This window comes from Anomaloglossus baeobatrachus, chromosome 4 (assembly GCF_048569485.1).
Source record: "Anomaloglossus baeobatrachus isolate aAnoBae1 chromosome 4, aAnoBae1.hap1, whole genome shotgun sequence".
NCBI lineage: Eukaryota > Metazoa > Chordata > Amphibia > Anura > Aromobatidae > Anomaloglossus > Anomaloglossus baeobatrachus.
This window is the reverse complement of record NC_134356.1, coordinates 402,163,912-402,186,779: the sequence shown is the minus strand read 5'-3', so window position 1 is coordinate 402,186,779 and position 22,868 is coordinate 402,163,912. Positions and strand designations below refer to the sequence as shown.

Here is a 22,868-nt window from a genome sequence, read left to right as displayed (position 1 = left end):
ATCTATATGTATAAAGACATATGTAGTCAATATAAAGGACTGGCACATGACTTATTCCTTCCAAAGGCAATAGCAAGGACCAGGGGACATACACTGCGAGTGAAAGAAATGCGATTCCGGCAGCTAAATAGGAAAGGGTTCTTCACAGTTAGAGCAGTCAGATTGTAGAATGCCCTACCGCAAGAGGTAGTAATGGCAGATACTATAACAGCTTTTGAAAAAGGGCTGGATGATTTCCTCAGTACACAAAACATTGTTGGTTATAAATGATTTTGTGACAAAATGTAGAATTGGTGGAGGAAGGTTGTACTAGATGGACCTAGATCATTTTTCAACCTATGTAACTCAATGACAAAAGCGAAATCTGAATCAAGTCAATATTTGGTGTGATCATCCATTGCCTTCAAAACAATAAATTCTTCTAGTTACACTTGCACAAAGTCAGGGATTTTGTAGGATTATAGTTAGATGTATGAGTAGCCAGTTATACCATATAGGTGATAATAATCATAATTTCATATGTAAGTTGAACCCAGTCATTAATGGAAACAGAAACCATTGTGTATGAGGCTTAAAACTGGGTGAGGAACAGACAAACTGACTGACTTCCACAACCTCAACTTTGTAGTAGTTTCATGTCACATTTCATAACAGAGCACAGCAACTACACCTAAAGTTATGATGCATCCATACGATGTCTCCCAGGCAAAAATTTCAGAGCTGACTGGGGTTTCAAGATGTGTGCTGTTCAAGGTCTTCTGAAGAAGCACCAAGAAAATGGCAATATTGAAGGTCATGTTCAGCCAAGGAAACAGTGCAGCAGATGAAAGACGCAATCATGGCTAATACCTCGCAAAATTGGAAGATGTCCACTTGTGCCACCAGGTCAGAACTTGCGACAACCAGTGAGACCCAGCTACGCTCATGTATTGTTTGGAGAAGCCTAGTCAGAAGTGGTCTTCATTGAAAAATTGAGGCCAAAAACCATACCTTTGACATGGAAACAAGACGAATTGACTCAAATTTGTCCAAAAACATTGGAACTGGTGAACAGAGAATTGGCAGCTCTGGATGCTCTGGACCGGTGAATCGAAATGTGAAATATTTGGCTGTAACTGAAGGTAATTTGTTTGCTGAAGGACTTGAGATAGGTATAATAATGAGGGTCTTCAGGCAACAGTGAAGCATGGTGGAGATTCCTTGCAAGTTTGGGGCTGCATGGTAGCAAATGGAGTTGGGGATTTATGATGTCCTCAGTGCAGAGAAATACAAGCAGATACCTAACCATCATGAGATCTCATCAGTGAGGCCTTTGATTGGCGCCAAACTTATTTTGCAGCAGGACAATGAACGGAAACATACAGAAAATGTCATTAAAACTACCTGCAGAAGATATTGTATTGTAAAGAAGAACAGAGTCCTGGAAGTGATGATATGACCCTCTCCGATCCCTGAGCTCTCGACAGTCTGTGGATACGTGAAGAGGCAGAATGATTTGTGTGGCCTACATCCACAGAAGATGTATGGTTAGTTCTTAGAAGTTTGAACATCTCCCTGATGAGTTCCTTCAAAATCTGCATGCAAGTGTACCTAGAAGAATTATGCAGTTGTGAAGGCGCAGGGTGATCACACCAAATATTATACTGATTTAGATTCTATTTCTTCATTCACTTTGAATATTTTAATTGATAAAAATAAACTATCAATACTTGCAATTTTTTTAACACTTTCGTAGCAGAATTTTTTTTTCGCATGTGCTTTAAACTTTTCTAGACTAAAAGGGATAAAAGCAAGGTCTAAAAGATAAGGGTCAGAAAATTGTATCAAAATCATATTCTATGCGGAGGACCAGAACTGCTTAACCCCTTCACGACCTTGGACAGATCTATCCGTCAAGGATCGTGTCCCGTTAAGCCCCGCCCCCTGCCGCGGGCAGGCGGCGGCGGTCGGCGCACACATCAGCTGTTTTCAACAGCTGACATGTGTGCCTGCTTGCCGCGGGTGGCATCGCTTCCACCCGCGGCCATTAACCCCTTAAATCTTGCTGCCAAAGTCTGGCAGCAAGATCTAAATGCGCGCGGCCATGTTTTTTACTTACCGCCACCCTCACCGGAAGTCACGTGCGTTATCACGTGACTATAGGTGGTTGCCATCGTAGCACAGGGTCATGTGATGACGCCTGCTGCTATGATGTTTCACTTTCGTTTTCCCTCGGCCGAGAGCAGAGGGAAAACTGAATCTGCTGTTTACAGCTGTTTACAGCTGTATAGCTGTGATCAGCAGATAGATAATAGCGATCGGATTGCTGATCGCTATAGCCCCCTAGGGGGACTAGTAAAATAAAAAAAAAAGTTAAAAAAAAAGTTTTAAAAAATAAATGAATAAAAAAAACAAAACCTAAAAGTTCAAATCACCCCCCTTTCTCCCCCATTGAAAATTAAAGGGTTAAAAAATAAATAAATATACACATATTTGGTATCGCCGCGTTCAGAAATGCCCGATCTATCAAAATATAAAATCAATTAATCTGATTGGAATTTTTTTGCCACTACGCCGTTTACCAAACGCCAAAATTACGTTTTTTTGGTCGCCGCAGGTTTTACGCAAAATGCAATAACAGACGATCAAAACGTAGCATCTGCGCAAAAATGGTACCATTATAAACGTCAGCTCGAGACGCAAAAAAATAAGCCGTCATTGAGCCATAGATCCCAAAAAATAAGAACGCTACGTGTTTCGGAAAATGGCGCAAAACGTGCGCCACTTTTATTGGACAAACTTGTGATTTTTTTTTTTAACCCCTTAGATACAAGTAAACCTATACATGTTTGGTGTCTACAAACTCGCACCAACCTGAGGCATCACATAGATACATCAGTTTTATCATATAGTGAACACGATGAATAAAACATCCCAAAAACTATCACACTTTTTTTACAGTTTTTCCACACTTGGAATTTTTTTGCTATTTTCCAGTACAATATATGGTAAAACCTATGGTTTCATTTAAAAGTACAACTCGTCCCGCAAAAAACAAGCCCTTATATGGCAAGATTGACGGAATAATAAAAAAGTTACGGCTCTATGAAGAAAAGGAGCAAAAAACAAAAACGCAAAAACGGAAAGTGCCCGGGGGCTGAAGGGGTTAAGCATTTTCACCAGTACACACTGTGTATAGTCACTGGTAACATGCCTATGACTCCATTTTACTTTGAAGCGAACATGGTGCTTAGTTGGATCTTCTGTTGGTTCTTTCTGTGGTATTGTAAACTAGATTTTCTAATGGCCACAAAAGGCTGCATTTAACTGACACCGTTAAAACCCAAGGTCATTGTAACCAAAGGGATCCTATGTAATGGAACTTTATCTTGTGGTCATCAACTTTTTCTTTCACATTGGATACGAAAAACAATCATCATTTTTCAGATGGTGCTAATTTTGTTAACCATTCTTCCAGAATTTTCACATTTAAAGAGGACCTGTCAAAAAAGTAAGCTAAAAAGAGGAAAGTTTTTGCTCTAGATGTTCCCCGGAGTATTCTGTTTTGATTTTAAGATTTTTTTTCCTTCGGATCGTTGCTCACAAGATATAATCATAGAGAGCCACCTTAACACGGACCTAGAAAATCCTTTCGATGCCCCTCACAAACGATCACGGGGGTACCATTGGGTTACAAATAGTGATGAGTGCGCATTACCATGCTCTGTGCTCGAAACTAGCAGGTTGGACGGGCTCGACTCAAGTACTGAGCATAATGGAAGATCTTCCAGAAAAATGCTTGTGTCCCAATGACTTCTATTATGTTCGGTACTCTCTTTGAGCACGTCCAAGTGTCCAACCTGGTCGTTTTGAGTACTGAGTATGGTAGTGCTCGCTAGTTACCATGGCAACTGATGGGTCTGCTGAAGGTCCCTTTCCCTGCCATCTATCTGTCTTGGTATTCCACATGTCAAAAACAATGTAAAAAACTCAAGTACCCAAGTGTCACTATTGCCCAGGCTTGCTATATGCATTGTGTTTTTTCTGCCTTCTTGAGAACAAGTCATGGTCCTGACTATCTGATTACAGCACTCACTTTGCCATTTACAATGGCCGCATTTGCCGACATACCAATTCTACAGCTGCCAAATAAGTATTTCAGGGAAATTTACTGGATTCAATTCTAATGCAATTAGACCTCATTTGGTTCCCTAAATAAATAAAAGGTCAATCTGCAAATTAAGCTTATCTCTGGCCACAGCTTCCATAAATTGTGTTTTAATGTTTTTTCCCAGATCTTATCCATAATGGGTTAGGTGGCGTTAGTTCATTTGGACTTAAAATATTTAAGACTGCTTCTTAATGTATTATTTGAACAGTGCATTACGGCATTTTCTCTGCAGTGTTATCAAGTCCCTGATCACTAATTGAGTTAATGCCACTAGGTCCTTAAGATATGGCATGTTCCGGACACTGAGGTGCTCCACGTACCTCTACACCTATTGTACCTTACCGCTCACATCACCGGTCTGTTCTCTGCAGCACTCGCCCAAAATATGAGAAAATATAACCAACAATTGTGTATCCAGTGGAATTGTACAGAACAGTTTGGGTCAGTGGCTTATTCTGATTATTTTAGTTTTTAATTGAAATTGGTTTAGAACAGATGATAAAATGACAATTAACTTCTAGTCCCGTAACCCTACCATTCCACCCCCACCACTCCTCTTTGTAAGGGGACACATACACACACACACACACACACACACACACACACACACACACACACACACACACACACACACACTGTTCGCCACTGAGCACTAAGTTGGGGTTCTGTGGGAATCCCCCAGAAAATAACCTCCAACCAAAGCCCCAAAATTGCTGTTCACTTCAGTGAAACCAATGCGTCACTATGGACACTCTGATCTCTGCGCTTTTTCAGACATGCACTAAAACATGGCAAACATCTGCACAATATTTCTATCCAGCTCATTTTTTTTGCTTTCTTTTTTTTTATTTTTTTTGTATTTTATATGCTGTGCCCTCAGACTGCTAAGAAGCCATTGCCCAATTCCGGACAGCCCCTTTAAGCTGGACCATTGATGACTCGCAGCAAATTTTATGACATGGGCTCAGTTTGAAGCCATAATCTTGATAAACCTAACAGATTTTTTTTTATTTTACTCCTATACTAAATGTTTGACTGGGTCATATAATTCAAAGTAGCAAAAGTGTCAAAGAATTGACAAGACACCGTAAATGAAATTAAATTTACTAGTATGGGCACTTAGATGATCTAATAGAAGGACCAGTAAAATTTTCTAAAGGGTTAAAAACACATGCAAATGTGTATTCGTAATGAAATATTATTATTTCTATTATTAATATTGCTATTTTATTATTGTTATTACTGTAACTATAATTATCACCATTAACTATTATCATTGCTATTATTGCCATTATTATTACTTTTATTATTGCTATTACTGTTACATCTATTGTTTTTATTATCATTGCTGCTATTATTGCTATCCTCATTACTATTATTTGTACTTTTATTACTGCTATTATCATTACAATTATTTTTATCATTAGTTTTATCATTACTATTATTTTTTATTTTTAGTATTGCTATTATTGTTACTATTGTAATCACTATTATCATTGCTGCTATTATTGCTATCCTCATCACTATTATTTTTACTTTTTTTACTGCTATTATTGCTTTTATCATTACTATTATTTTTACTATTATCATTAATTTTATCATTACTATTATAAGTTTTATTTTTAGTATTGCTATTGCTGTTACTATTGTTATCACTATCATTGCTTCTATTATTGCTATTATCATTACTATTATTTTTACTATTCTTGCTATTATTACTTTAATCGTTACTATTATTCTTGGTATTCTTACTTTTATCGTTACTATTATTCTTGGTATTATTACTTTTATCATTACTATTATTTTTACTTTTATTACTGGTATTGTGATCACTTATCATTGCTGCTATTACTGTTACTATTACTGCTAGTATTACTATTAGTGTTACTTTTACCATTCTCACTGTTATTATTACTTATCATTGCTGCTATTACTATTATTGTTACTATTATTACTGCTAGTATTCGTGTTACTTTTACCATTCTTACTGTTATTATTACTTATCATTGCTGCTATTATTGTTACTATTATTACTGCTAGTATTAGTATTACTTTTACCATTCTTACTGTTGGTAGCACTTTTTCTCCTACTATTATTATTCTCCTAGCTCAGCTATATAAGTTGTATGTTTTGAACCAGTAACTCTTTGCTATGTATTGACATGATCGTGTGTAACGTCTCCATTCTTCTCACCGGCCTGGTTATTCAAATGGCAGCCACTACAATGTTTACATCCAGAGAAAAAAAGAATCGGGATCATTAGACTACCCCTATGGTCATATCCCAATTGCCTTTGCCCTTAACCTTGGCTCCTTTAGTGTTTGGGCAAGGATGGGTGGCTTCCTATTGACTTGTCAAGCTGTTGGTTTGCATTCCAGTCCAAGCATTTCATGACCTAGTCCATTTAATCCACTGTTATGTGGTGGTGAAACAGGTAAAGGAATCCTGCTGAAAATCCCTCCTTCTGCACGTTTTTATGAATGAGGCCAGTGTGTGCAGCAGTTAGAGCAGCGTGACCAAATCCCCCAGAAAAAGTAATGCTAGCAGCATGGGGCTATTGTGGGCCGCAGCTGTGGGCGGTGTTGGTTACTCCACTAGAGATTGCTCATTCAACAGAAGCCCATGAAGGAGAACCAGAAGTGGAATTAATTCAGGAGGAAAAAATGATACTACAGGGGAGGAATGTGGGAGACCAGACCAGTGTATGGGGACAGTCACACAATGGGCTGCTGGCAGCGACTGTCTGTGTTTATTGCTGCACTAATGGGCCTCCAAATTATTTTACAATGTGGAATTTGGTGGTTTATTACTTAGAAATGAAAACTGTTAACAGCTGGAGAGCCGCATTAAAGACTGCTGAGTGACTCCATAAAGCTGAGATGGTAGCTGTGCACTGCGCATAGCACCAGGTTACCCATCAGGTCAGAGGCTTTTAGAACTGGCACCAGCTATGAATCTGGGGCTTTAATAATAAGCGACTTAAGAGGAAAGAATTCAATGAAATCTCTGATTTCTCCTTTGAATGTTATGATAAATGCTTCTATCGGACACCGCCTGCTGCAGGTAGCTAGAAGCTGAAGGCATTTTTGTCTTCATTGGCTCCAAACCCACAGAAATTATTAATGTAGCCTTCTCCAGAAAGCAAGCGGCACTGGAATGGGAATCTAATTACTGCAAATAAACAGAGGGTCTAATAACGGTGACTGTGAATCCTAAGATGACAAATGGTGGTCATATGGTCATCCCCGAGACATATTTTACATATAAGAAAGGAAAGTGCTGTCTTGTCTTCTCCAACCCTGTAGTTATTATTGTTTGGGGATTTTTGTTTTTACTGATCCACTGGTAAAGCGGCATTTGTGATTCTTCTATCAAGATATTTCCAGCTTTTTTTCCCCCCACGGATTAGTGGGTCAGTCTTTTCTTTCTTTCTCTCTCTCTTTTCTTTTTTTCTTTTTTTTTCTTTTTTTTTTCCCTTTCTCTTTTCTATCTTTTCTCCTTTGTGGCTCTTTCACTGTCTTTTCCTTCATCTCTTTTTGTCTTTTCCTCTCTTCTGCACATGCTTCACTTTTTCCGGGAGCCTGCGCTCTGGCTTTGCCTTTTCTAGGGTCCTTCGCTCCGGCTTGACCTATTCCGGGCGCCCGAATTCTGGCCTTGCCTTTTCCGGGAGCTTGCGCTCTGGCTTTGCCTTTTCCGGGAGCCTGCGCTCTGGCTTTAGCTTTTTCATGTTCTGACTTTTCCAGGCCCCCATGCTTTGGCTTTGGCATTTCCGGGCCCCCATGCTTTGGCTGTGGCTTTTCCAGGCCCCCACGCTCTGGCTTTTATTTTCCCCCTTACTTTGTTTTTAATTTTACTTCTCTATGTTGTTCTTTTTTTGTAATTTTGAATTAAATGAAACATATCAGGATTTACTTATCAGCCTCTTAATACACCCTTTAAACAAGCTTGTATTATCGCTAAATATATGCTTTGAAAAAACATGTTTAATAGTCCCTGCTCTTCTTGCGGTCATCAGACTAGAGCGGGACTGCTGCTGTGCAGTGGGATCACTCCCATAGCAATGTGACTGACATCCCAGGCCTCCTCTGTCACCTACCTGCACACTGTGATGTCAATCACAGCTTCCATCATGCATATCAAAGTTTTATTAAGAGCAGCTTTAATTTCTTGCAAATCTGACCATCCGTTGTGAGTGATGGATCGGGAGAACATGACGGCCGGTACACTTGGAGTCATAGGGCCTGAGACCTGGTGTAGACTGTAGCTGACTGTAAGGACGAGAGCAGGAAGCGTTGTAACTGCTGAGGTTACACTGTTCAGGAATTTGTTTTGCTGCCAGCCAGAGATCTGGTCTGAGGAAGGAAGTATTGAATTAGCAAATATTTGTAATGTCTTTAATGTAAGGAGCTGAAAGACTTAGACACCCCTTCATCTTTGAGATAAAAGTTATCAGCACTAAATAGGCCTCTATTAATGTTCATTTGAGTAGTTCCCACATGTCAACTTAAAGACTCCAGTGTATTCAGGAATTTATTTTTGTCTGTTCAGTAAATCTTAATACATTTCCAAATATGTTCAATGTGAGTTTTATTTTTATAGAGTAAACTTATTAACTGGACACGAAGTAGTTAATCTATACCTGTTTCGTATTGTGAAGACGTGCACCATAAGGGATAGGAATCTTCTTTGCTCACATTTGTGCGGATGATGTACATGGTTTATACTACCCCACTGTACTCGGTAGTGATATCAGACTGAATCGTGCAGTGCAGCTATAGGCTGCGCAAGTCATCATTCCATGGGTAGAGCTTAACAAAAGCTCAACGCTTTGATAAATTGGCACTTTAGTTCTCATTCCTATAAACCTGCTATTAGTGAGCCTTTTACCTGTAATGCTACCTGTAGACGAACAATAAAAAACCATTAGATAAAGGTTTGCCTGAGATCTCATCCACCACAAGGCATGCAAGGCAATATGATGAGCATAAAAGTGTATATGCATATATAATTGGATGCAAAAGTTTGGGCTTTAAAGATGACACATTACATTTTTTTTTACATTTTGAAAAGTAATAAAGGAAAAATCCAGCCTCCCCTATCCTTGTGCCAAAAACAATCAGCCATGGGGCCTTCTAAGTAGCTGCCTAACACTGAAAATCAAAATGTTGGAGACCCATAAAGCAGGACAAAGCTATAAGAAAATAGCAAAACGATTTAGGTTGTAGGAAATGTAATTAAGAAATGACAGTTAACAGGAACTGTGGAGGTTAAACTAAGGTCTGGAAAACCAAGCAAAATTTCTGTGAGAGCTGATCGTGGGATTGCTAGTGAGGCAAATCAGAATTCCCTGCTTGACTGCGAAAGACCTTCAGGAAGATTTAGCAGACTGTGGAGTTGTGGTACATTGTTCTACTGTTCAGAGACACCTGCACAAATATGTCCTTCATGGAAGAGTCAGAAGAAAACCTCTCCTGCATCCTCATCATAAAATTCTGCATCAGAAGTATGCAAAAGAACATTTAAACAAGCTTGATGCATTTTGGGAAGAAGTCCTCTGGACTTATGAGGTTGAAATAGACTCTGTGCCACAATGATGTGGAGAAAAAAAGTGAACATAATTTCCGAAAAAGAACATATCGCCAACTATTAGCCATGGGAGTGGATCAATGCCAATGGCACGAGGAACATTTCACGGGTAGAGGAAAGAATGGATTCAATTAAATTTCATCAAATTCTTAATGCGAACAAAACACCATCTGTAAAAAAGCTGAAGTTGAAAAGAGGATGGCTTCTACAAATAAATAATGATCCTAAACATAAGTCCAAAATCTGCGACAGGCGACCTCAAAAGGCGCAAGCTGAAGGTTTTACAGTTCCCTGATCTGAACATCATTGAAAATCTGTGGCTAGACCTCAAAAGAACAGTGCATGCAAGATTACCCAGGAAACTCCCAGAACTCGAAGACTTTTCCAAGGAAGAATGGGTGATAATCCAATTGAAGTGCTACCTCACTCACAGCTGGGTAAATACACTGCCACGGCCCTTGTCGGCTCCAGGGTACTTCGCTGAGCTGTACCGATATACACTGCTGCAACCCGTCTCCTACCACACCTCCTCACTGGGCAAGACCTTAAATATCAGAAACTATCACATTTGCTTTCAGTTATATGTCCTGGTGGCTGCGGGTTAATTTTGCTCAGTACATTGCTTTTGGCTTCAAAATCTTGGTTCCATGTTCCCCTTACAGTTGTGTACGTTCCTTGGCACAATTCATATCTTATGTGGACACAGCCTATGAGATGGGGTCTGAGACCGTCCTTGCTGTCCTATGCCGTGTGTGGCATATTTGCTTTCTGCAGGCGTCATGCAGTGACACATTACACAGAAGCTAATACAAGTTGCAGCCTACAGTGGAAATAGAAAATATATATTTTACAAGAGTTATTTATTTTTAATATATAATGATAAATACATTTTGTTAAATACAAATATGTTGACACATACCGTCTTAACTTTGTTCTTAACCATTTTGTGTTTTTCCCCCCTTTCTCTTCTCAGAGTTATCAGTAAAGTGGTTTCTGCTCCAGATGCCAAAACTGCTCCTCCACCTTCCTTACCTAAATCTCCTCCGCCCGTCCCATCTCCGGCTCCCGCACCAGTTCTTGTCATCCCACCTCCCGTGCCCGCGCCCCCCGCGCCAGCGGCAGCATCACCAGCTCCGAATCCAACTCCGGCTGCTCCTGGACCAAATACTGGCAACTCTAAAACCCCTTACAGAAGTGTTGTCACAGAGACAGTCAGTACTTATGTGGTAAGTGCAAACCCCCTTACTATTTTTTGGGGGGTATTGTCCTAATTTCTGTGCCCTTCTAAATTTTAAAGTAAATTTTATTTGTCTGCCATTATCTCTTAAGTTACACCATACTCTCCTCACAATATTCCTCCATATATAGAGGTCACCATACAAACAGCGGTTTAGTGTTCCTTGACGCTTAAAAATTGGGTGCATGATTGGATCCATTGTTTTGTGCTAAAACGATGTTGATGGATCTACTTTCTCGTGATGCCTTAATTATATGAACCAAGAAATGGTGCTTTTGATATGGAGCAATAAAATTGTACTGTTGGATGTCCTTACTCTGACCCTGAAGCCAGTCTGTCTTCAGGGTTCACCCCCTATAAGCTGCTTATAGAGCTACATAGGTGATGGGGAGGGCAACAGAAAGATGCCCAGATTCGTCATGTAGGTTGGATGACCGAAGAATCCAAGTATTAATCTCTTAGGCACCACCATCGTAAGTACTCTGCGGGAGGTCCCTTCCCTTCTTGGGAACCTCTGTCGTAAGCCACAAGGGAGGACTCTAGTTTTCTGAGCTGTTTGCCAATAGAGCCGAAAAAGAAAATCTTATTGCCTCAATGAGGTAAATGGAGCCCTATAGATGTGACGTATGTTCCCAATATGGGGCTTTACAGCAATCTGCACAAAGCCTAAAAAAATGAGCCGGTGCTCTACGAATGTGGATACAAGTGTGGTTTTCAGCACTTCTTTCTGGTGACTTGCCCTGGACCGCACTCAGCCTGTGATATAAGCCGTCCCAGCCTTCATCGTTAGTTTCACCAGCGGAGATGATAATTCTAGGTGGCAGAGCAATTTTAACTGACTGGATTTAGCCAATTATCCAGCATGAGGGGGCCAGTCTTCTGGATTTGTTTCACTTAGATTTTCATTCAGAGTGACAAAGATGTCATAAAGTAAATGGAAAGTTACTGAGTAACAACATGTTCTACCCTTGATCTTATCAGCAAGTTGAACTGGAGACTTTGGCTAATAAGTAAGGATGTAATAAAAGTAAAAGTCTTACACTATTGTGCGTATGTAATTGCTAGGACTGTGGTAACTTTTGTATGGCTTGGCTTGACCCTCAGGTCATCACTTTATTTTAAAGGGGTATTCCCATCTCCCAAGATCATATCCCAATATGTAAAAGGTGTAATAATAATAATATTAGCAAATATTTACAATTAGAAATGTAGAATAGTTCTCCTGTTATAGCCATGGTTATGACTATGAACAACTAACTGTCTCAATGAGTGGACCTAACCATTAATACCTAAGCTGCAATGCCCTGCACATGAGTAAGGGCTGGTTCACACTAAGCGACAGCGACAACGAGGTCGCTGTTATGTCACCATTTTCTGTGACATAATAGCGACCTTGTAAGTCGCTGTTATGATCGCTGCTTAGCTGTCAAACACAGCAGCCGAAGCAGCAATCATAACCGCGAGAGCAGGGAGCCGCGCACACTGGCTCCCTGCTCTCCTAGCTACAGTACACATCGGGTTAATTAACCCGATGTGTACTGCAGCTACATGTGCAGAGAGCAGGGAGCCGCGCACACTGCTTAGCGCTGGCTCCTTGCTCTCCTAGCTACAGTACACATCGTGTTAATTAACCCGATGTGTACAGCAGCTACATGTGCAGAGAGCCGGAGCCGGCAGCACAGGCAGCGTGAGAGCTGCGGAGGCTGGTAACTAAGGTAAATATCGGGTAACCACCTTGGTTACCTGATGTTTACCCTGGTTACAGCGTACCGCAGCTGCCAGATGCCGGCTCCTGCTCCCTGCTCGCTTCATTTCGTCGCTCTCTCGCTGTCACACACAGCGATCTGTGTGTCACAGCGGGAGAGCGCCTTTGAAGAAAACGAACCAGGGCTGTGTGTAACGAGCAGCGATCTCGCAGCAGGGGCCAGATCGCTGCTCAGTGTCACACACAGCGAGATCGCTAATGAGGTCACTGTTGCGTCACCAAAACCGTGCCGTAGCAGCGATTTCGGTAGCGATCTCGCTATGTGTGAAGCACCCCTAAGAGACATGGCTATATCAGGAGAACTAGACTACATTTCTAATTGGAGGTATTTGCTAATATTTTTATTATTACGCCAACTACATAGTTGGATAGGATCTTGGAGATGGGAATACCCCTTTAAAGTAAACTGGGTCAAGCCTAGCCATACAAAAGTTACCTCAGTCCTACCAATTTCATACGCACAATAGTGTAATCCTTACTTATTAGCCTAAGTCTCCAGTCTCTTACCTTATGTGCAGGGCATTGCAGCTTAGGTATTCATGGTTATGTGTATGTGTGTGCCATCTGTGTGACACGTACTGTAAAAAAATGCATGACACTGAAATTAATGGTTTTTAGGTGTTAAAGATGTGCAAAGAGAGATTGATAGAGAGATAGCTAGATGGATTGTACAGATATCAACCAAATAAATAATGAAATTAAAAATGGACGACCTCCCCCCATTTTTGATAACCAGCCAAGGCCCCCTGGATATTAATCCCTTCCCAGCCTAAAAATAGCAGCACCACAGCCGCCCCAGAAGTGGAACATCACGAGATGCTCCAATTCTGGCGCTTCGCCTCACCTCTTCTTGATGCCCTGGTGCATTGGCAATCTGGGTAATGGTTTGTGGGGGTTGATTTCAGCTGTGTATTGTCTAAAAAGATAGCTGACCTCAAGCCCTCGTGTTAGTAATGGAGAGGTGTCTATCAGACACCTCCATTACTAACCCAGTAATAAAAAAAAAAAACACACACACAAAAAAAAAACCTTAATTCAAATAATTACACCTTGGAAATTTTCCCTAGTTCCTCACTTTTTTACAAATAAGATCAGGTAATCAACCATAGTCCTGCAAATCCGTCGTAGTCCACCAATGGAACCCTGAAAACATACACAAAGAAATAAAACAAAAGAAGACACTTACCCTTGTTCAACACTTTATTAAAAAAAAATTCCCACACAGGCCTGACGTAGTCCAGCGTTTCTGATGACCCAAGTCTGTAGAGCAACTTTTTGACACTCCATAGACTTTGCTAACAGACACTTCCAGGTCCCGTTGTGCTGCACGAAACCCTGCGATTTTTGAAGACCAGTGAGACCAGTAACGTTATTGCTCTTCAGAGTCATGAACAGCATAACCCAGAACGTCTGAAAAGTAGTAATATTATCAATGTCACCGATCTTTAGAGGCACGGTGTCCGTACAGCGCAGCGTGACTCGGAAGTGCCTGTAAGCAAAGTCTATGGAGTGTCACAACGATGCTCCATATACTTTGTTCGTCGGAATCACTGACCTATGTCAGACCTGCTTGGGGATTTTTCTTTTTATAAAGTTGGGAAGTATCTTTGTTCTATGTCTCTGTGTTTGTATGGGTTTTTTTTTTCAAGGTTTCCATTTGTGGACTATGGCGGATTCACTGGATTGCGGTGAACCTTGGTTAAGTATTTATTTTTTGTGTGTAAGAAAGTGGGGAACGAGGTAACGTTTCAGGGAGTGTATATTTTAGTAAAGGATTTTTGTGTGACTTTTTTTTTTTTTTCTCTTGATTACTGTGTTACTAATGGGGGTATCTGATAGACACCTCTCCATTACTAGTGCTTGATGCCAGCTGTGTTTTTGGAAATTTCACAGCTGTCATTAACCCCAAAAACCATTGCCCTGATGGTCACCGCACCAGGGCATCAGGAAGAGCTGATGCAAAGCGCCAGAATTGGAGTATCTCGTGATGCACCACTTCTGAGGCGGCTGCTACTGGCTGGTATTTTTAGGCTGGATGAGCCCCAATACCCATGGACCTTACCAGCCTGATAATATCAGCCCCCAGCTGTCTGCTTTACCTTTGCTGGCCATCAAAAATGGGGAAGATCCCACGTCGGGTTTTTTTGGTTTTTTTTTTCATAATTTAGTCAGTTACTATCTATACTATATATTTGTCCTGTCCATCTCGCCACCCATTTTGCTGTCTTATCTCTATATCATCTTTGCACATCTTTAATACTTAAAAATCAGTAATTCTCTGGATGCATTTAATTCTGGTCCTTGGCACACAGATGCCATCAGTGTGCTGTACATGTTTTTCCCAACATTGAGATTTATTATCTATCCGCTGGATGGATGATAACAATTTTGATATGGGGTGTGTTCAACTACTTGGAACAGAGGGAACCCCTTTCTCCCCCCTACCTGATCAGAAAGGTGGCACCGATCACCTTTAATTTATTTGGTCACTTGTCTGTTTTTCGGCTTATACTGGAATGATAATCTGGTTATTCTTTTTGCAGATCCGCGATGAGTGGGGAAATCAGATATGGATATGTCCAGGTTGTAATAAGCTTGATGACGGCAGTCCAATGATTGGCTGTGATGGATGCGATGACTGGTATCATTGGTAAGCTCATTATATTTTGGTTCGGCTAAGTGATTTCCTGCTTTTTGCCATATGGATCTTGCCATGATGACCTTTATTTTGGGAAACAATATCCATACATTAGTAGAGAATTCAATATAGTATATGGAAAAATCTATTCATTAAGAGTCATTACAGAATATCACAAAAGTGAGTACACCCCTCACATTATTATAAAAAATTTTATTGTACCTTTTAATGCAACAACACTGGAGATATGACACTTTGACACAATGCAGTCAGTATACAGCTTGTATAACAGTGTAACTTTTGTGTGCCCTCTAAATAACTCAACACGCAGCCATTAATGTCTAAACCACTGACAACAAAAAGTGAGTACATCCCTAAGTGACAATGGCCAAATTGACAAAAGTGTAAATATTTTGTGCCTCCACCATTATTTTCTAGCACTGCCTTAACTCTCTTTAGCATGGAGTTCACTAGAGCTTCACAGGAGCCACAGGAATCCTCTTCCACTTTTCCATGATTACATCACCGACTTGGTGGATGTTAGAGACCTTGCCCTTCTCCACCTTTCATTTGAGGATGTCCCACATATGCTCAATAGGGTTTAGGTCTGGAGATTTGCTTGGTCAGTCCAGCACTTTTACCCTCAGTTTCTTTAGCAAGGCAGTGGTCATCTTGGAGTTGTGTTTGGGGTATGCTGGAATAGTACACGGTTTCAATGATTTGCTTTAGAATATCACAGTACATGTTGGCATTCATGGTTTCCTTAATGAACTGTAGCTCCCCACAGCTGGCAGCACTCATGCGGTCCCAAACCATGATGCTCCCACCACCATGCTTGACTGTAGGCTAGACACACTTGTCTTTGTACAACTCACCTTGTTGCTGCCACACACGCTTGACACCATCAGAACCAATTAAGTTTTTTGTGGTGTAATCAGACCATAGGACATGGTTGCAGTAATCCATATTCTTAGTCTGCTTATCTCCAGCAAATTGTTTGCGGACTTTCTTGTGCATCATGTTTAGAACAGACTTCATTGACAGCCATGCAGACCAATTTGATGCAGTGTGCGGAGTATGGTCTGAGCGCCCACCCCTTTAACCTGTGCAGCAATTCTGGCAGCATTCATACATTTGTTTTGAAAATATAACCTTTGGATATAACACAACACATGCACTCAACTTTCTTGGTCGACCTTTGCGAGGCCTAATCTGAGTGGAACCTGTCTTGTTAAACCACTTTATGGTCTTGGCCACTGTGCTGCAGCTGAATTGCAGGGTGATGGCAATCTTTTTATAGCCTAGGCCATCTTTATGTAGAGCAATACTTCTTTCTTTCCGATCCTCAGAGAATTATTTTCCATGAGGTGCCATGTTAAAATTTCAGTGAGCAGTATGCGAGTGTGTGAGCGATAAAGGCAAATGTAACACCTGCGACCTTGTAACACTGATGAGTCACATGACACCGGGGAGGGAAATTTACAGTACAAAATTTGCAGGAGTGCTTTTGTCACCATATTACATTTGCAGAGCCCCTTAATGCAGAGGAGAATTCCTCATTTACCCCCTTAATTTTCTTCCCCGCTCAACCTCTCCCATGAAAAAAACTGACCCCATTTTTGAGACTCTATTTCAAGGCATTTATTATGGGATGTAGTGACTATTTTGACCCCAAAAGTGTCCCGAAAATAATATGTAATTAGGGTATTTTTCTTTTTGACAGTGACTGTGTCTCGGATGCATATTCACTTTATTCTTTGGCTTATTGTGATTATCAAATTTGTATAGTTGTGTTTGTTTTTCTATGTTTGCGCAATAAAAATACTTGGCTAAAAACAAAAATAGTTTTGTTCTGCCAGATTTTGGAATAGATAACCTTCTGTGTCGATGGCGCTTTATAGGTTTGTTTTCGATTTTTTTTTTTTGTTGGATGAGTTGTTGTTACTGGTATCAGTTTCAGGTGCGTGTGACTTTTTGATGGTCTTTGAGCCATTATTTTGCAAGAACCATAACTGTTATGTTTTTGTTTTTTAATTTTTTCCCACTAACTCCCCCCCCCCCCCCCCCCAAAAAAGGAAAGACTTTTATTGAAAATGAATAAAAGAAATGTTTTCGTTACTACTTTCCTAAATTTTTTATTACTTTGCCAGTGTGATTCACTCCAATCCTTACACTTCTGTTTAAGAACCATGAGGAGATCACACAAGATCTCGTCTTTTCCCTCTTGCAGTCTATCCGCTCCTCTGCAGCCTTCCCTCTAGTGTTGCATACTGGCAGAAAGGGGGGAGGGGTATTTAGGAAGACTGTATCTCAGGATTGATCACAGCTACAGAAGCAAACCAAGGCTCGTTATGAAATACGATCTGGCCATTAATGACCATATCCTGGCTACAGAAATGATTTAAGTCCAACACTCATTTTAAATCTGAGAATCTCTGCTTCAAAGGAGCCCTGGATCGCTTCTGTGGCTAAGATACGACCATTAGTAGCAAGGTTGTATCTCATAATAACCCCTGGATCGCGGATGAGGGGTGACCATTAGTAGCCATGAAGTATCTTCTATTGAGCCCTGGATCGCTTCTGTGGCTAAGATACGACCAGTTGTAGCAAGGCTGTATCTCCTAACCCCTGGAACGCTTACATAGTTGAGTGATGGTCATTCGTAGCCAGGACATATTTCATAAGCCTTGGTTCGTGGCTGTACGGTGGCCACTATTTACCAGGGCCTATCTTGTAGATCTTTGGCTACTGAAGTGCCAACCTGCAAGCACATATAAGATATGTCCTTGGCAGGGAAAGGTTAATAGGAGCATTTTTTTTTCTTTTTTTTATCTCGCTGGCTAGTCCAGCCTCTTGTTTTGATGACTACCTTGCTATAAAATGCATGCTTTTATTTAGTTTGCGTGTTTTCCCTTAACCAGTACACTGTGAAGTGAGAATTGCTCCCCATATGTGCAAATCTCCCAAGTAAGGAGCTTGGTCTGGGTTGAGATACCTGAAAATCTCTTGGTCAGACTTCGCATTTATAAACACAATGCTTATTCTACACCTTAAAATATACTGATAATGGTCAGGAAGCTAAGAGGCTTTGTTTATCTGCACTGTGCAAAACCGAAGTAATACTGATTGACAGGAAACGTAGACTTGCAGAGATTGACCAGAGATCAGCCGCATCCTATTTTAATTCTTCATTCAGTATAGCGCAGTGGGCTGCTGATCTGGCTGATGTAGGGCATTACTCTGAATACAGTATATTAATAAGCAGCTAGGAGCCATGATTAAAGCACCCAAAACAACAAAAATGGATGGGCACTACAGCAATAATAATAATATTTGGGCATCTAAACCAAAAACACATCCAAACAATGAAATGAGAGAAAGAGGGAAAGCGGATGTGTAAAAATTTGGGATCACCCAAACAGAGGAGCAAAAAAATATTCACATAAATATATACTTTATTGGTGTATCAATGGCAAACCATACTGGTTCAGCACTGCAACGGTGCTTTAAATCTAGGCCCCCTGTGTTATAGTCACCTTCTGGCAGCTTTACCTCTTACCGACGTTGTTCCGGTCCCATGGCGCCATCTTGTGCCTGAAACTTCTGACTGGTCAGAAGTTACATCACAAGCTCCCAATGTATCTCTATGAGATCCAGAGCGAGGCTCCCATAGAGATGTATTTAGTTTTGACCTCTGGCACGCTCTATGAAATACTGGAGCTGCCACAGGTCACAAATCGCAGGAAACTGTCCGGAACGATGGCAATAGAAGATGAAGCCACCGGAAGGTGAGCAGATGATGGGGGCAGGGGGTCTTAGATTTAAAGCACCACTGCTTAAAAGAGAGAGTAGGGAGAGGAGAGAGAGAGAAGAGAGAGACCCCAGAAAAGAGTGGAGGATCACACCCCCTCCAATAAAAATACCAGGTTTACATATGGGGAGCAAAGAGGAGAAGGAGGGCCAGAAAAAAAAAATTTAAAATTGGCCACTTATATGCATACAGTACATTATTTTGTATTATTGTAATAAGTTTGTATAAATACAGCAAATATTTTTGGGTTGTGATAATATTTGCTGTATTTATACAAACTTATTACAATAATACAAAATAATGTACTGTATGCATATAACTGAATAAAAAAAACTGGCCAGTTTTTCAATTTTCTTTCTGGCCCTCCTTCTCCTCTTTGCTCCCCATATGTAAGCCTAGTCTTTTATTGGAGGGGGTGTGATCCTCCACTCTTTTCTGGGGGCATCTTCTTGAAGATCATGCTCTCTTGGTTATAAACACTATATGTACATACTGGGAAAGGAACATAGGCGCCATACCTCCAGAAGGAAGGGATGCAGGAGCCCACAAAAATAATTATGCCAGATTTAGGAGAACTGCGGTATTTAGACCAGGTAAAAATATTATATGTTTTATACAAGTGATAGGTCCATTTTAAAAACAATCTTTCGTTATGTTCATGCAGTTCACCAAAAAGTGGTAACTGGCCCCTAATATTAGCACTTTAACACTTATTTTCATGTTGTATTTTTCATAAAATCAGGTGATTTTTTTTCTTTTTTTTTTTTTTATTATTTTTTCCCATTTTGTTTTTTTACTGCAACGTAAGCCAAACACTTCCAATATTTGTGTGTCACCACTGAGCGCTTTTTTCCCCATGGACCGTGTCAGAGACCAGAGAGAACCCCACAAGGCTATGCTCCTGCAGCGGCACAGAAACCATGATTTTATGACAAGTAGAATATTGCTCTGTATCTACATAGGGTTATTCCATGCGTTTATCGATTTTTAAGCTGTTTCTACTTTACAAGGATGTTACGTGTGTGGAAATGGCTTGTCCAGAGTTACATTTAGGCTTTTACTTGTACTCAACTATTGGTTAAACCAATATTATCCCACCATCTCCCTGTAGGCTGATATTAGAGCAGTGTTTCTTGGTAGTCATTGTCCAAAATTGCAAATTGGGGTGCTGCAATCTAAGCCAAAATAGGCTCTAACTATCCATTCAGGCAAGAGCAAGGGTTATGGCATTAACCAGCAACGTGTTTTGTAGTTATACCTAACAAAAGAACATTAGCTTTAAGGGAATCCGTCTGCAGTTTTTTCATATGGAATCTGAGCGGCATGTTGTTGGGGCAGAGAGTCTTATTCCAGTTATGAATCACTTTCTGGACTGTTTGGTGCTGTTTTGCTAGAATCCTTGTTTTCTCTGCTGATTGCTGAGCGCTGTATAACCCAGGACCACAGCACTAATTGGCAGCTTCCTGTGTACACTGTACATAGGCAGTGAGCTGCCAATCAGTGGGGGGGGCTGGGGTTACACAGATTAGCTGATCTCTCTTACACCCCCAGTCCTCTATTGATGATCTCTTTATAAAAAAAGCTTTTATATTGCAACTACAGTAAGCTTTTGAGCAAATGACACATCCTTAGAATTGGACTCTCTGCGCTGCTCTCAGATTAAATAACAATAAGCTGCTAATAAATTCCCTTTAATCGCATATATAGGTTTGAGCCAATAGGGTTAAAGTGTACTAATGATCTTACCCTTTGTCCGTGATTGTACTGTCCATTTATGATCGGCTTATATAAGAGTACTTGGTGGCCATTGACCTGACGAGTCAACCGCAGCAATGTGGGCTTGTTGTGGGGTTTCTGCGGTCTGAATGATTGATATTCTTGGCTGGTGAATGTCCATTTGTCCCTGATAATGTCTGCTTGATCTTTACGTTTATGAAATCCTTATTGCAGCAGCTTGATTTCTCTCTTGAGTGCCTATCTGCTCTGCATTTATGTGTCTCACTCTTATATCTCGTTCTTAGTTTTTCCACTTTTTAATTTATTTTTATTTTTTGCAGGCCTTGTGTTGGATTAACAGCAGAGCCAGAAGTAGATCAGTGGTTTTGTACAAAGTGTGACAGTAAGAAAAAAGATAAAAAGCACAAAAAAAGGAAGCACAAAGCTCACTGAGACTTCCTGGGACCATTTTTTGAGGCTTAAAATTGTCTGTGCATCAAGTAATGGAGGAGCTTACTGCTTAGTCGGGCTTCATTTTGGATTGTCGCATGGTGAAGCAACTAGAAGGCCGTGGAGTAAAATCCAGAAGATCCACGTGACGCTCCCGCACAAGACAAAGACAGTGCGCTGCAACCGTTCTCCAATTTCCATGCCAGCGCTATTTTTCCTGTATGATAGACATACTTCATCTCCACAAGTTATACTTGTAGCCTATTTGATAAATAATCTGTAAAATGTAGTGAATGATTTTTAAAAATAAAGGAAAAAAAGAAAAATAATAAAGACTGATGGGACTGCGCCCATTTCACTTTCAACATATTAGCTGTACTGGATGATAATTGTATAGAAATCTGTTCTATTCCCGTATCATTACATGTGTCAAATTCATATTTTGTTATAAAAAATATATAAATCCGCTTTTTCCATTTTGTTTTTTTTTGTTCTAGTATGAATAAATGATCCCTGCTTTGTGAAAGATATATATTTTTAAAGAAAAATGTTTCTATTCTAGCCACTTCTTTCATGTCCATTTTTGTAATATATTTTATTTTATTTTTTTTATTTTTTTTTTTGTGGCAAAGGGGGTGGGGATGGGGGAGTTTTATGTTTTTTTGGGTTTTGTTTTTTTTATTTTTAATAAACCATATGTCTATACACCAGAGTGCACATGCTTGCCATTTATTGGATTCATAGTCCCTCAGCCTTTTGCACTGACTTGGATGCAGATTCCCAAAATTAGGACATGAGACGAGTATATTTCTGTGTAAATCCCGGCTATGTGCTTTTGTGTTGGCTTATTTTACATTGCGGCTTATAGCAGCATTGCTGATATGTTATCTTTCATCTGTAAGTATGTTTTGTATATATTAAACGTGTGTCTGAAATCTACAGTCTGCTGTCATTTCTATTCATCAGTGTTTATTGCATAAATGGTTGGAAAATACCTTGTTGGCAGCACTTTGTTCACAATTAAAGTAGCACTGGTTGATCTTTATAATTTACCCTCTTAAAGGGATTGTCCACTATTTGGACAGTCACTTCTCATTCCCTGTGTTTGGCCCCAGTAAAATGAAAAGGCTTATACTCCCTTCCGGTGCCGGTGTGGGGTTGCAACACTCTTACTCCTGGGGCTCACGTGAGGTTGTTAGGTCACACGAGCCCTGCACCCAATTAGCGCCGGATTCGCTCTTTCCCTGCCATTGGGCATATGAGTAATCAAAAGGAAGTGAGAGCTATGGCTGCTCACTTCCTGTTGATTACTCATGCATCCAAATAGGGAGAAGAGAGAATCCGGCACTGATTGAGGCTTGCGTGACATCACAACCTCTGCACCACTGGAACGGCGCCTGCACAGGAGGGGAGTATAAGATTTTTTTTTAATTTAATCCAACAAATGTGAGGAATGAGAATCGATGTCCTAGTAATGGACAACCCCTTTAAATGGAATCTGTCAACCAGGTTTT

General features: G+C 40.4%; 1 protein-coding gene across 2 annotated transcripts in view; it reads left to right on the top strand.

The window, feature by feature from the left end:
* Window positions 1-22,295, top strand: part of TAF3 (TATA-box binding protein associated factor 3) — a 191,719-nt gene extending 169,424 nt beyond the window's left edge. For both annotated transcript variants that reach the window (XM_075345315.1, XM_075345314.1), the window contains exons 5-7: window positions 10,711-10,963; window positions 15,283-15,389; window positions 21,246-22,295. In XM_075345315.1, the coding sequence (XP_075201430.1) occupies window positions 10,711-10,963; window positions 15,283-15,389; window positions 21,246-21,357 (472 nt within the window). In that variant the 3' untranslated portion in view covers window positions 21,358-22,295. The remainder of the gene's footprint in view (window positions 1-10,710; window positions 10,964-15,282; window positions 15,390-21,245) is intronic.
* Window positions 22,296-22,868: the final 573 nt, after the last annotated feature.